The sequence below is a fragment of the Typopeltis vanoorti genome, chromosome 21 (genome assembly GCF_054136105.1).
Source record: "Typopeltis vanoorti isolate ZY-2024b chromosome 21, IOZ_Tvanoo_1.0, whole genome shotgun sequence".
Classification (NCBI taxonomy): domain Eukaryota; kingdom Metazoa; phylum Arthropoda; class Arachnida; order Uropygi; family Thelyphonidae; genus Typopeltis; species Typopeltis vanoorti.
Genome location: NC_143569.1, coordinates 13,225,716 through 13,239,836, shown reverse-complemented (window position 1 = coordinate 13,239,836; position 14,121 = coordinate 13,225,716). Strand labels below are relative to the sequence as shown.

At 36.9% G+C, this 14,121-nt stretch overlaps 1 protein-coding gene across 1 annotated transcript in view; it reads left to right on the top strand.

Moving 5' to 3' along the window:
* Positions 1-14,121, top strand: part of LOC150094629 (double-strand-break repair protein rad21 homolog) — a 342,589-nt gene that overhangs the window by 103,500 nt on the left and 224,968 nt on the right. Inside the window, exon 5 of the mRNA XM_090411608.1 lies at positions 1,914-2,014. Coding sequence (XP_090267734.1) covers positions 1,914-2,014 — 101 coding nt within the window. The remainder of the gene's footprint in view (positions 1-1,913; positions 2,015-14,121) is intronic.

Genomic DNA, 14,121 nt, shown 5'->3' with positions numbered 1-14,121 from the left:
GATGACCAAATTTGAACTTGCCAGAGGTAATTGTTGCATTGTCAGTGAATTATTTTGATGAGAAGAGAATTATGAATAATTTTTTTTTATGTGCCTCTCACCCATGAAAGGTTTATTTCTAAATCTGTAGTACCATGAATGAGCTAAGGTTTTTTCCAATTTTTTTAAATTAGTGGTCTGTATGTGGATGTATCAGAACCTTAATAAAAAAAAGGAAGTAACTTCTTTATCTCTACTCATTAGCATATTTTTCAACATCCAGAATGATCTTTTGAACAGTTTTGCCTACTTTTGCATTATTTCCTCTGCATACATACTCCTGTCTGCTGGTACCACCAAATCTCTAGCCGCACAAATTCCTTGCAGTGCAGTCCTCTCAGTATAATACACAACTTAAAATTCATCACTGTAATACATAGCTTGCAACTCTAATTTTTCATCCCAAACCTTATAGTTTTCAACATCAAACTGCTAACAATTATCCTTTGCACTCACTGTCAGCCTGATCAAATCCTTCTGAAGTAACACCACATAGCTATTATTTACTATTGTCCTCATTAGTTTAACATCATCAGCAAACAACTGGATAATTCCCCTCCACACATACAAAAATCATCCTGATTATTTTTAACATACAAATTAAGTAGTGGCAGTAATCTGTATATAGAGATCTGTGGCATACCGCTGGTCATACACCTACTTTCCTGATTCTGCTCCAGTTCATGTAATCAGTTTCTATATGGTATTGTGCTAGATGCTTTCACAGAATCCAGCAGTATCATGGTTAATTTCCTTTATTGAACTAATTTGTCACTTTATTATAAAAAAAAAATGAGTACATTACATTATAGGTAAGGCTTTTCCTTGACAGTGCTATATTCTATCCACTTCCATGTATCAAATTAAAATGTTATTCCTATTGTTACACTTCTGAATACTGGCCTGGTTGGCCGAGTGGTTAGTGTATCTGCTCTCCAGACAAAAGGCTGTGGGTTTGAATCCCGCTGTGGACATGGATGTTTGTGATTTTCTGTGAAAATACTAATGGGTGGTAGATGGCGTTTGTGTACATGATGATAGTAGTTGCAGTTTGTTGTAATGGGTAGATTGAGTCATGGAGACAGAGAGTTGTAGAGTAGGTATCCTCCCTCGATGAATCTTTGGACTTCCTGGAGGTGTTAATAATAATAATAATACTGTTCTTAACCAGCTTTTCCAATACTTTAATTACCACTCCTGAGACACTGATTGTTTTTTTTGTTTTTTTTTAAATTTACTGTCATATATACATATCTTATCTTACTCTACTCTCATTCCACTCCCTTGGATCTCAGCTAATGCTGAGATTTAGACATCCTGGCCATACTGCCAGTGTCAAAATTATCACTATAATATTGTTAAGTTTTTTTTAATGATATTGAAGTTTAGTTACTGATAGATAGCATATTAGTAGATGATAAGAGAACAATTTACTTTACATCCCTAATATATATTTCTAAAGTATATATACACCAAATTATGGCATCTAATCCCTTCAGCACCATGGGGCGTGTAGCATGATTATGTGTCAGAATGGAGTATGCAACATTCAGTAAGACCAAATAACCTACATCAGAACAATCAGTTTTTGGGCATTAGTCATGGTTGAATGCTTGAATAACAGACATCAGAAGGATGCCTGTTATTTGGATTTTTAGATGTTAAGTAGGAGTTTGGGAAGATTAGATGACTGAAAGGTAAGATGTTTGGATGCTATATGAATCCTTTTTCAGATTTTGTACATTTTTATGTTGATTTATTTTGCTGAATCATATAGTTTATACAGTGAATACAGAAATGCACTGAAGTAGGTGTGTTTCTCTGGATGATGTACCTATTTATATATTTATTTATTTATTTTCTTTTCAATCAAGTATTGATATGGAAGCTCCAGCACTTAATCAAAGTCGGGCAGAAGACATTACACTAAAGGAGGATTATGGTAGCCTCAGTTTAATCACAGATGATGGCTTTGGTATGTTTTTTCCCTTATTTTTGAAATATTTCATTTTTATAGAATCATATTAAGATTAAACATATAAAGCAGCCTTTAACATGTCCAGTATGCACAAAAAAACGTGAGCTAGAAAGCAGGAATATGCATAACATCGTGTGACTTTTGAAATGAAATGTCATAACTTGTCTGTATTGTATTGATTTTGGTCATGTACATATCTTATTGTGTATCATTTTGATAGATGGATGAGCATGATTTACTAATAACTGCTCAGCAAAAAGTATTTGTTGTAGGTAATAATTACATTTGAAATTAGCATAATTTTGACCTGGCTTGAATATGACAATATGTAACCTTTGGAAGGGATCAATAGAACAGTACTTTATTTTTATTATGTGACACCTCCAAAGAATCCAAAGACTCATTGAGGGAGGGCACCTACTCCACAACCCTCTGTCTCCACCACTCAATCCACTAACTATAGTGAACTGCATCATCTGCACCAATGCCATCTACTGCCCACCACCACCACTAATATTTTCACAGACAATCACAAACATCCATACCCACAACAGGATTCAAATCTGCGGTCTTTTGACTGGAGAGCAGATGCTCTAACCACTTGGCCAACCAGACCAGCAGTATTTAATAGATCTTAATAATAAGTACTTAAATAGATCTAGAATTTCTCAAACTCTTCTGCAAAAAATATTATTAGATTCTTTATTAATAAGGCAAATGTGAACAAAAAGTGTTCAGTGAGGAATGCTTAAAATCCTTCAGAGAACCAGATTGTACTCAAAGTAAGAATTATTTTCATCTAAAATGCAGATTAAATTTAGGCAAAAATGAAATAAAAACCAAATTTGAAAATATAACATTGTCAAGTCCAAAAAATGTAAAAAGAAATATCTAAACATATAATGCCAGAAAAGAATGAAGCAGAGAAAACCTGGGAAGAAATAAGAACAAATACAATCAGCACTGCATATAATTGCTAAGGATAAATAACTAAGCCAAATAAATCGTAGTGAATAGATAAATAACTAGTGAAGTTTTGAAACTTGAACAAGAAAAAAGAAAGGCTAAGTTAAATATGCTTAAATACAATAGTTGCCAAAGTAAAGCTAATTTTAGAAATTTTCTCATGCTTCTTGACTGTGAGAAAGCCACATTCAGGTGACTAGCACATAAACAGAAATATGCATAGAAACATACGCTAAGCCCTTCGTATATTAGCAAGCATATGCCTAAGAAATAATGATCTTTGTACCAGCATGAATCAAAGCTGTATAACTGAGAGGAGACCTCTGCAGAGCCTTTAAAGGAATGTGGAGAGCTGACCAGGGCTTTTGACCTAATGTCCAAACCTCACCTCGTGGTGCACCCCTGTTAGGTACCTGCTCAGATACTTATCAAACAAGGATGGGCTGGCAATTTGAGATCTAACTGACCAAATTATATTCTTATTGGCTTAAACCACAATCTAATATGATGGTACAACATGACAGAATTTCATGCCTGCTGGGGCATCGCCTGGTTGCAAAAACAAGACCCCCATTGTTTTTGCCAGGGAACCAGGGTGAATAGCGAAAATTCGGCTACAGGAACATATCCTAAAACATACCCAACTCAACATCACCAGAGTTCAAGATTGATACTATCAACATAAGAAGCCTGAATAGCAAAGAAATGGAGCTAACTGAGGAAATGGATAAGTACCAGATTGACATAATAGAGATGACTGAAAGAAAAAAAGACAACAACTGGTGAGATCTTTCCGAGCAATAAATGCAAAATGTTATATTCAGGCAATGACAATCAAGGAAAAGAAGGAGTAGTCATAGTATTCAACACTATAAACAAGGCTAATATTCTTGATTGGCAGGCAATTTCAAGTGGATTGATGTGGGCAAATATCAGAATGGGGAACTGGACAGTGAGACTTATTTGTGCCTATGATCCCACAGAAGGTTCTACTAAGGTAGAAGTGGAGGAATTTTTTGAGGCTTTAGAGAAAGCAACTGACGCAATGAAAAAGGAAAAGGTTGGTCCTTGTTGGGGATTTAAATAGCAGAGTAGGAAATGATTGTGAGACATACAAAAATATTTTGGGAAAATTTGGAGAAAAGAGCAAAGCCAATAATAATGTCAAATACTTGTTGGATTTCTGCTCAGGACATGAACTGGTTATTACTAACCAGTGGTGGAGACAGAGAGTTGTAGAGCAGGTGCCCTCCCTCGATGAGTCTGTGGACTTCCCTATAGGTGTTATATAATTATCATAATAATGTGCACAAATTCACATGGAGAGAAGAGGCAAGGAATAACAAAAGTTTCAATTACTATGTTATTGTCAGTTGTGATGTTTTCTCACTAGTGCAGGACACTACAGTGTACAGAGGATTTGAAATTGGAAGTCATCACCATTTAGTCTTGACCAGGATAAAATTTAATTTCATATTGAAAAGAAGAACATGTAGGAAAGTTTTAAAGCGAATTAAAGTTGAGCAGCTCTCGGATGTGAACTGTAGACTAAATACACAAAGTTTATTGAAGGAAAAATGAAAGAATTTGAGAACAGGAACCAAACCTTGGAGATTCAGTGGCAAGCCTTGAAGAAAACCCTGATTGATTCAGCCAGAGAAGAATGTGGTGAGGTTGTCTGCAAGGATAGAAAAATCAGAACTCCCTGGTGGACACAGGAAGTTATAGAGGCAGTGAAGGAAAAGAAGAAAGAATATCAAAAGTTATTGGCAATAAGTCAACTTGTGCTCTTAGAGAATACAGAAACAAATGTAAGAAAGCTAAACACTATGTAAAACTAGCTAAACCAAATGTCATGGGAAGACTTTGGTAAGAACATAGAAAATAAATATCAAGAAGGTGGCAAGATATTCTGGAGGTTGTTGAAGAAGCTCAGAAATGGAGGAAAGAGTGCTGTAAAAGGAATTAGAGATGATAAAGGTGACATGAAAACTGGAGAAAAAGATATCCTTGAAGTATGGAGTAATTCAAAAAATTGCTAAATGAAACAATCATTGACAGCACAGTGGTAAAAAACACTCAACTGGAATGCAATCAGGAATACATATCCATACTTGAAGTAGAAAATGCCATCTAAAGCCTGAAATGTGGAAGGCAGCCGGAGTATATAATATTTGACCAGAAATGCTCAAGTATGGAGGTATAAAAATCTTACAGTGGCTGCACTGCATAGTTCAGAAGGCCTGAACAAAGGGACGAATTCCAGATGATTGGAGTAGAGCTATCATAGTACCAATATATAAAAAGGGGAAATAAAACCAAATGTGAAAATTACAGAGATATTTCACTACTGAGTGTTCCTGGTAAGATTTATGCAAGTGTACTTGAGAAAATGTTGAGAGAAAGATTATGGAAGAGATAGTGAAGAACAAGCTGGATTCAGGCCAAATATAGGCTGTCAGGATCAGATTTTCACTTTTCAACAAATGGATGAAAAATCATGGGAATATAACAAAGTTCTGTATTTAAGTTTTGTAGAGCTGAAAAAGGCATATAACAAAGTGCCAAGAGAGAAGCTATTCAAAATGCTACAGTTGTATGGTGTCAATGGGGCATTATATGAAGTAGTACTTAGTCAGTTGTAAGTCAGCAGTTAGAATTGAAGGAAGTACAGGAAGATTGTTTAATGTTAAATCTGGTGTCAGACAAGGATGTACATTATCCCCTCTGTTATTGAGATGTCTATATGGATCACGTTATGAAGGAAAGTGGTAATAAACCTGATATCGAAATTGGAGGTGTTAATCTCTGCTTTTTGCGGATGATATTATTTTTCTAAATAAATCCACTACAAGTCTGCAAGATTCCCTGACTAAATTGAATAACTGTTGTAATAGATATGGTATGAAGAACAGCAATAACAAGACAAATACAATGAAAATAGGCAGAAGCATTGAAAATATCAACTGCATTGTGAATGGAGAACCTATAGAACAAGTGAAACATTTCAGTTATGCATGATTTTTAATGAAAATGGTAAATTAAATATGGAAATCGACAACAAAATCGACAAAGCTGGTATGGTATGAAGTCAGCTAAATAAATTTATATGGAATAAGAGAGAATTTAGTCAAAACACTAAATTAGCTGTATACAAGGCAGTATTCAAACCAATTTTAACTTATGGATCTGAGAGCTGGGTTAGAAATAAAACATTTCACTAAAGACTAGAGATTGCAGATATGAGATGTCCTGAGAAAGATTAGGGCATGAACAGATGGCAGCAGTGGCAATATCATATTAAAAATGAGGATATTAGGAAAGAACCTGAACATTGTTAGCATTCAGAACTAATCTCAGGTGGTATGGTCACTTAAACAGAATGGGAGAGGAAAGATTAGCAAAAAACAAGTGTTTTTTGCAGGTTGGCAGGATAAAGACCCAGAGGAAGACCAAGATATTATTATTATTATTATTATTTCGGTCAACTCCAAGGAGTCGACAAACTTATCGAGGGAGGGCCTAACATCATGTCAAGAACAACTATTCGACATTGACACAGTATCTATCCTACCTCGCCTTCAGCTCATTTCCGTTCATAGCGCCCACAACAGGCAGCTCATTTCACTCATTTACCACTTTTCAAGTAAAAAACCTAGCTCTAACACCCTTGTTAACCACATTCTTGCCCAACTTCCATGTATGGCTCCTAGTCCTCCCACCACCAGTCCTATTCTCAAAAATATCTTCTGTATTAATCTTATAGAAACCCTTCAGTAATTTGAATGTCTCAATCATATCACCCCTTTTCTTCCTATCAACCAATTTTTGCAACCAAAATATCTTCAATCTGTTCTCATAAGGTTCATTCCACAGACCTGCCACCATCTTGGTCACTCGTCTCTGGGTGCTCTCCATCTCCTCCCCATCAAGAAGAAACCCTGGCCCCAATATCTGGGCACAGTAGTCCAGATGGGGTCTTATCAGGGCTCGATATAAAGGAACAATAATTTGTTTATCTCTGTTTGTTAAAGTATTTTTCAGTAACCAAGTGATTTTATGAGCTGATTTAGCCACTTTTGCAATGTGCCCCCTAAACTTCAACTCCCTATCCACCAACACTCCCAAATCCCTGGCCTCATCAATTTCCTGGAGTATGGTTCCACCAGTGTGATGCTCTGCTGCTAATCTTTTCACTCCAAAATGCATAACCTTACATTTTGCCACATTAAATTGACATCCATTTTCCCTAGCCCAGTCTCCAGACTATCCAAATCATCCTGCAAAATTTTGACATCCTGTGTACTCACAATTGCTCTACCCAACTTTGCATCATCAGCAAACAAGTGAACACTTCCTCTCAGATCCTTTCCTATATCATTGATGAACAAATTGAAAAGTAGTGGTCCAAGAACAGAATGCTGCGGCACACCACTGGTCACAAGCCGTCTTTTGGACTCCACTCCAAAATAAACCACTCTCTGGTATCTCTCCATCAACCACCCCCCTATCCATCTCACCAACCTTATATCCATCCCCACATGCTGCAGTTTACTGATTAGAATTCCATGTGGTATCCTATCAAATGCCTTGGCAAGGTCCAGTAGAATCACTGAAAACCCATTACCCTTATCCAGTTCAGTCGTTATTGTGTTATAAAACGTGAGCAAATTAGTGAGGCATGATCTCCCCTTCAGAAAACCATGTTGTTCCCCATACAGTATCCCATTTTCATCTATCCAATCCTGTATTCTTCTCTTGACTAGTTTCTCCAAGCCCTTGACAACGATTCCTGATATGCTAATCGGTCGGTAATTTACAACAGCAGTCTTGGAACCACCTTTATGCAGTGGAACTATTTTCCCCTCTTTCCACTCCCTCGGGACTAACCAAGACCCGAGACTCAGAGTAAGCAGAATGGTCAAAGGTACTGACAATTCTTTAGCTGCTTCACGTACGACACGAGCTGGTATACCATCCAATCCCACAGATGTATTGACATTGGGTTTTGTAAAAGACTACTCACCTCCACCTCATTCACCACAATTCCCGTATAAACTTTTGGTTCATTCATTTCTGCAGTGTCACCACCTGGATGATATACTCTTGCAAAGTGCTCGCTCAGTAATTCAGCTATATCAACTGATTCAGTTACCTCCCTACCATCGGCATTCTTTAAAATCATTCTGCCATATACATTTTTTCTTCTACTTCCAACATATCGAAAGAACTGTTTCGGATTGTCTTTAGCCTGCACGGCCAATGTTCTTTCATAATCCTTTTTTGCTTTTCTTACCACACTCGTTACCCTTCTGGCCTGGGTTTTATACTGTTCATGTGTCTGCCGGTCACCTTTCTCCTTAAATTCCCTCCATAGTTGTTTCTTTTTTTGCAGCTCAAGCTTAATGGTGTTATTCATCCATTTAACTCAATCTAACTTGATTTATTATTCGGACTCTAGGTATGCAGTCAGCCATTGCTTCATGCAAACATTTCTTAACCACCTCCCATGCACTGTCAACTTCTAGCCTTTGTGGTTTTACATGCCATGGCACTATACCAATCAATCTCCCAAGTTTGTCATATTTACCAGCTTGATAATTCCACATGTACCCTGTCTTAATCGTAAATTCCACACCTTTAGCCACCTCCCAAGTCAAGACCCCATGATTGCTCTCAACAATTGGTGGCAATGTGGTCATATTCGTTACAGCCAGATTCTCAGATGCAATTACCAGGTTAAGCCCTCTCTGACCTCTAGTATTTTCCTATTACATGCTGTTGCAGATAGTTATCCCTTAATAACCGCTTAAAATCCAATTCCTTCCTCGCATGTGTCCTCTCCTCCTTCCAATCAATGTTACCAATCAATGTTGAAATCTCCCATAATAATTACCTTCCACTCATTTCTTCTATTTGCTTATGCATACTATCACCACCATCTATTTCATCATCTGGTCTATAGCAGCACCCAACAGTTTATTTTTGTTCTGCTAGTTTCAGTCTCACACCAAATAGCTTCAAATGTGCTCTTTTCTCTATCTTGCAGTTCCACTTCTATTCTCCTTGGCTGTAGCTCATCTGCTATCATCAATAACACACCTCCCCCATTTTATTCTCCCTGTCTCTCCTGAACACACCATACCCCTCACATTCAATCCCACCAGCTGTGTCATCTTCTGTCAGCCATGTTTCACTAACTTCATAGGTGGATTGATACAGTAAAATGTGCCTTAGAAGATAGAAATATAAGATCTAATAATGTTGAAATCTTGACATAATTTGTAGGAAAATTGTAGATAGGAAGTTAGTAATGATGTAAATTATTATTTATACAGCGATTTTAGCCTGTTTCTGTTTAGGAGTATCCCTTATTTTTACTCAAGAATTTTTTAGGGCATTATAAGTTTATTTTAGAGGTAAATATATGCAGACTAATAGAGGACTAAATTTTACATATACCTTGTTTGGACGTTAGGATGTCTTTGTTCTCTATACTTCTGCTGTTAGGATGATAAAGAGGTAGAAAATGTGGGGGTGGGGGGTTTGAGGCAAGGTGGGAAGATTAAATTAGATAACCCTGGTTTTTTTTTAAAATAATATATATATACATATATACAGGGTGTCCCAAAATTCACGCAAGAAGTAATTTTGATAGACAACACAGGTTTTTAATTAAAAATTGTAATTTCTTATTGATTCATAAAGTATACAGTATAGGGTTATGCATGGAATAGCATATCGGGTAAATGGCCTCCACGGCTTTGCTGGCACATACGCACTCTTTTGTCGAAATATTCCATGACCGTTTTGCATAAATGTGGCTGAATTATGTTGATACAGCGCTCAATTTCCTCCTTCAAGGCGGGGGTGGTCGTGGGGCTTGTTGGCATAAACCTTAGACTTCAAAAAACCCAAAAGAAGAAAGTCCAATGGCAGTAAGTCACATGATCTGGGTGGCCAATTCTGATCACCAAAATGGAAAATTACACGACCAGGAAATGACTCATGCAGTAATTGAATTGTTTCTCGGGCTGTATGGCATGTGGCACCGTCTTGTTGAAACCACATGCCGTCCACATCCATATGTTGCAATTCAGGCACAAAAAACTGGATTATCATGTGGCGATAGCGAGCGCCATTAACTGTTATTGCCTTACCAGCCACATTTTCGAAGAATAATGGACCGATGATGCCTCCAGCCCAAAATCTGCACCAAACACGTGGATGCATTTGTTTCTCAACAAATCACTCGTGGATTTTCTGAACCCCAAATGCGACAATTTTATCGTTAACAAAGCCATCAAGATGAAAATGAACCTCATCACTGAAGATGATTTTGTTCGAAAAATAAGCATCCACTTGTTGTTGTTCCATAATCCATTCAACGAACTCTCTTCGCTGTGTGTGGTCAGTAGGCTTCAGTTCTTGAGTCAATTGAACTTTGTAAGCACAAAGATGCAAATCTTTTGTGAGAATATGCTGTAGAGAGCTTCTCAAAATGCCCAATTCAAGACCACGATGCCGAATTGATGTTCCTGGACTCTCAGCAACACTCTCACGAACTGCTTCGATGTTTTCTGTTGAACGACTTGTTGAAGGACAGCCAGAGTGTATAAGATCACTAATTGATCCAGTTTCCTTGAATTTTTTAATTAATCTTTTCACAGTTGATGAAGTTAAATCACCATTCCGACCATATTTTGTACGAAAATTGCGAACTGTAGCCGCCAAACCTTCATTATTTTTAAAATATTGCTCAACAATGAAAATGCATTGTTCTTTCGTGTACCGCTCCATTTTTAATAACCCTGAACTGTCAGCTGTCACGCTGTCTTTTTTTTCTCGTTGGCAACACTTTACCGCACAAATAGTGCTAAACTTAAATCTTGTGTGAATTTTGGGACACCCTATATATATATTATTATTATATTTAAGGGCGCTTCATTGGGAAAAGGAAGGGATTTATGGAAAACAGGGCCTTGGGAGAGCGTTAATGGGGTGCGAGCTGTTTCGATCGTGTATCATCATTGGAACGTTTCGGGAAAAGTGTAGCACTATGTCATGTCGGCTTGGTGTATCTGCTTTAGAAGGACTTTTGTTTTTTCGCTTATTGGTTGTAGTTGTGACCTAATTTTTATGTTGTGGAGCTTCCAACACTCGGAAATTAGGTAGGGTCAGTGGACGTTGATTGAGTTTTCGTCACATATTATGGCTATTGTTTCTGATATTCTAAGCATTATTTCATTGTCTTATTTGTCTAGTATTATTGGCCTTCTCACTTTGCAGGGTATGTTTCTGTTCAAGGGCGTGAACTGCTATTTCTGTCTTCCCTGTACTCTGTATTCTATTTTTCTTTTTGATATTGCGTTTTTTTTTGTGTTTAAATGTTAAAACATCCTTATTCCAGAACATTTAAACACAAAAAAATCGTCGTGTCATTCTAATATATAAAAAAAAAAGAAAAGAAATATTTCGTGTATTATTATATAAATCAAGTGGATATTAAATCCACATTATTTGAAAGCTGAATATAGAAACTATGAAAGTTTCATATGAAATTTGACCAGAGAGCTTATGGGAATACACTTGCTGGCTTTTACAAGTCGCCCTAGCACAGACCTTATAGAAGACATGCACTGACCACCGACTGAGAGTTTGCTTACAAAAAATACACCTCTCCGACACTTCAAGTTCCTTAGTACTGAACAAGAGTTTTATTCTCTTAAGGTTTCTGCTTAATCTAAGGAGAACCAACTAGTTCTAAACAGCTGGCAGGCCAGTGAAACCTTATCAAAATGAACCAATAAAAGGCAAAGATATGGATGCTAGGGCAGCAATCATGTCTTCTATAATGTCTGTGCCAGGGTGACTCGTAAATGCTGGCGAGTGTATTCCTGTAAGCTCTCTGGTCAAATTTCATATGAAACTTTCAAAGTTTCTACATTTGGCTTTGAAATAATGCTGGATTTAATATCCACTTGATTTATATAATTTTGCCGAACTGTAGCCTTTTGGTGTAGTAAAAAAAAAATATTTATTACTTCAATTATATTTAGCATTCTGAAATTTTTATTCCGTATAAAGTTATTAATATTCTTTCTTACTTAGATACTACAGGCTCTGCAGATGGAATATTAATTTTAGAAGAACTGGGATAGGGTGGTTAGGGAGAAAGGGCACCATATTTAAGAATAATTTAGGGGTAATAGTTATTTCCAACTTATATTTATAGTTAACTATTTACCTATTCCTATTAACTATTCTAACTATTAATAGTTAGAATAGTTATTAGGAAGATTAAAATATTTAAGAATAGTTAGGGAGAAAGGGCACATATTGCCAGTCTGCTGGCCGAGTGGTCAATGTATCCGCTCTCCAGCCAAAAGGCTGTGGGTTCGAATCCTGCTGTGGGCATGGATGTCTGTGGAAATACTAGTGGTCGTAGTCGGCAGTAGATGGCATTGGTGTAGTTGCAGTCAGTTGGTGGATTGAATAGTGGAGACAGAGTTGTAGGACAGGTGCCCTCCCTCAATGAGTCCTTGGACTCCCTGGAGGCATCAAATATTAATAATAATAATTTAAGAATATTTATTCATCTAACTATTAATTATTTTTCTGTTCTGTGCATTTAGACATCCATCCAGGTGTGATATATATTTTTATCTGAACTAATTCAGAAGGTAACATGTTTTAGTTATTGAATACATTTGTAAACCACTGCACTTTTCCTGCATAGTAAAGACATCTTGTATGCTGCCATTGTTTACAGAACTAGTTTAAGATCATATGTGCACTTTTGAGTAATTATATTAAAGAAAATGATAATTAAATTGATTAAATACTATAATCATTATGTAAATCAGTATAAGCTGCATTTCCATCTGCAGCTTCAATACTAGTCTTTACTTTTCTTCCAATACTAGTATTTTATGACAATAAGAAATTTTAAAATTTATATTTAGTCTTCTTTACTGAAAAAAAAATCTATATAGTTGCATGCTCCCAAAGTGAAATACATAATTAATTACTTCTTTTGTGAACTGTTCAAAAATAAACTGTAATCAGAAATATCATGTCACTAACAACCAACTGGATAGCGTACCCTCTTCCACCAATGAGCTGTGGATTCGAAACTCACAGTGGGCCTGGATGTTTGTAATTGTTTTTAGGTGAGAGATGAATTTCATCATCTGAAAATACTTGTATTGGAGGAAATGGTAAAGACTAGTATTGCAGCCACAGTTGGTAATTTAGTTTATGCTGATATACATCATTATGATAGCATTTACGTAATTTTATTATCATTTTCTTAATATATTTACTCAAAAGTTCGCCTGTGATCTTAAACTAACTCTGTAAACGATAACAGAAGGAAACATATCTTTCCTATGCAGGAAAAGTGGAGTCATTTTCAAAATACACATGCATTCAATAATGCATGTGTATCAGCCAAAAGCCTGCATGTGTAATACACAGGCAATGGAGCAAGCTGCCTTTGCAACCACCTTTGCAACTACCTTTGCAACGAGTTGCCCTGGTGTTGTACCACCTTACCCCAGTCCTGAAGATACTTTCAGGCGCAAACTTTGTTTGCTCACACTTGGATAAAGGATTAAACTAAATTTATTATACTCTAACCAAGTGAAAAATAAACTTTCAACATCTTTCTCTAAATCCAGAGTAATTTATTAAAAAAGGGTGGCACACCATTTGGCAAATCCTATAGGTAGAGATGACCTGCGAATGCTTCTGCCTGGTATCTCAGCTTGGGCCTAGCTCCCACTGACGAGACCTCAATATTTGCAGCATTATTTGCCAAGACGTGAAAGAGAGCTCCAGTTCGAAGAAGAAAGAACCTGTGCCTACCAGTCCAAAAGAGGATCCAGTTCCCACGGCCCGAAGAGAGAGAGCTCCATGCTCACTTTCTACAGAAGTACCGCGGCGTTGGTAAGACTTTTTTTCTTATTATTGGCTCTTTTACCCATTCCTTCTGGTATCTCTTTGCTTGTTGTAAGAGACACCGGGCGTTCCCCGACTTCGCCCTCCTTTACCTCCCCCCCTTCTACAGCCAGTAGTTAGGTCTTCCCCCCAACAATGCCATTATTCTTACCCAGAACTAGGACGCTTGGTATCGA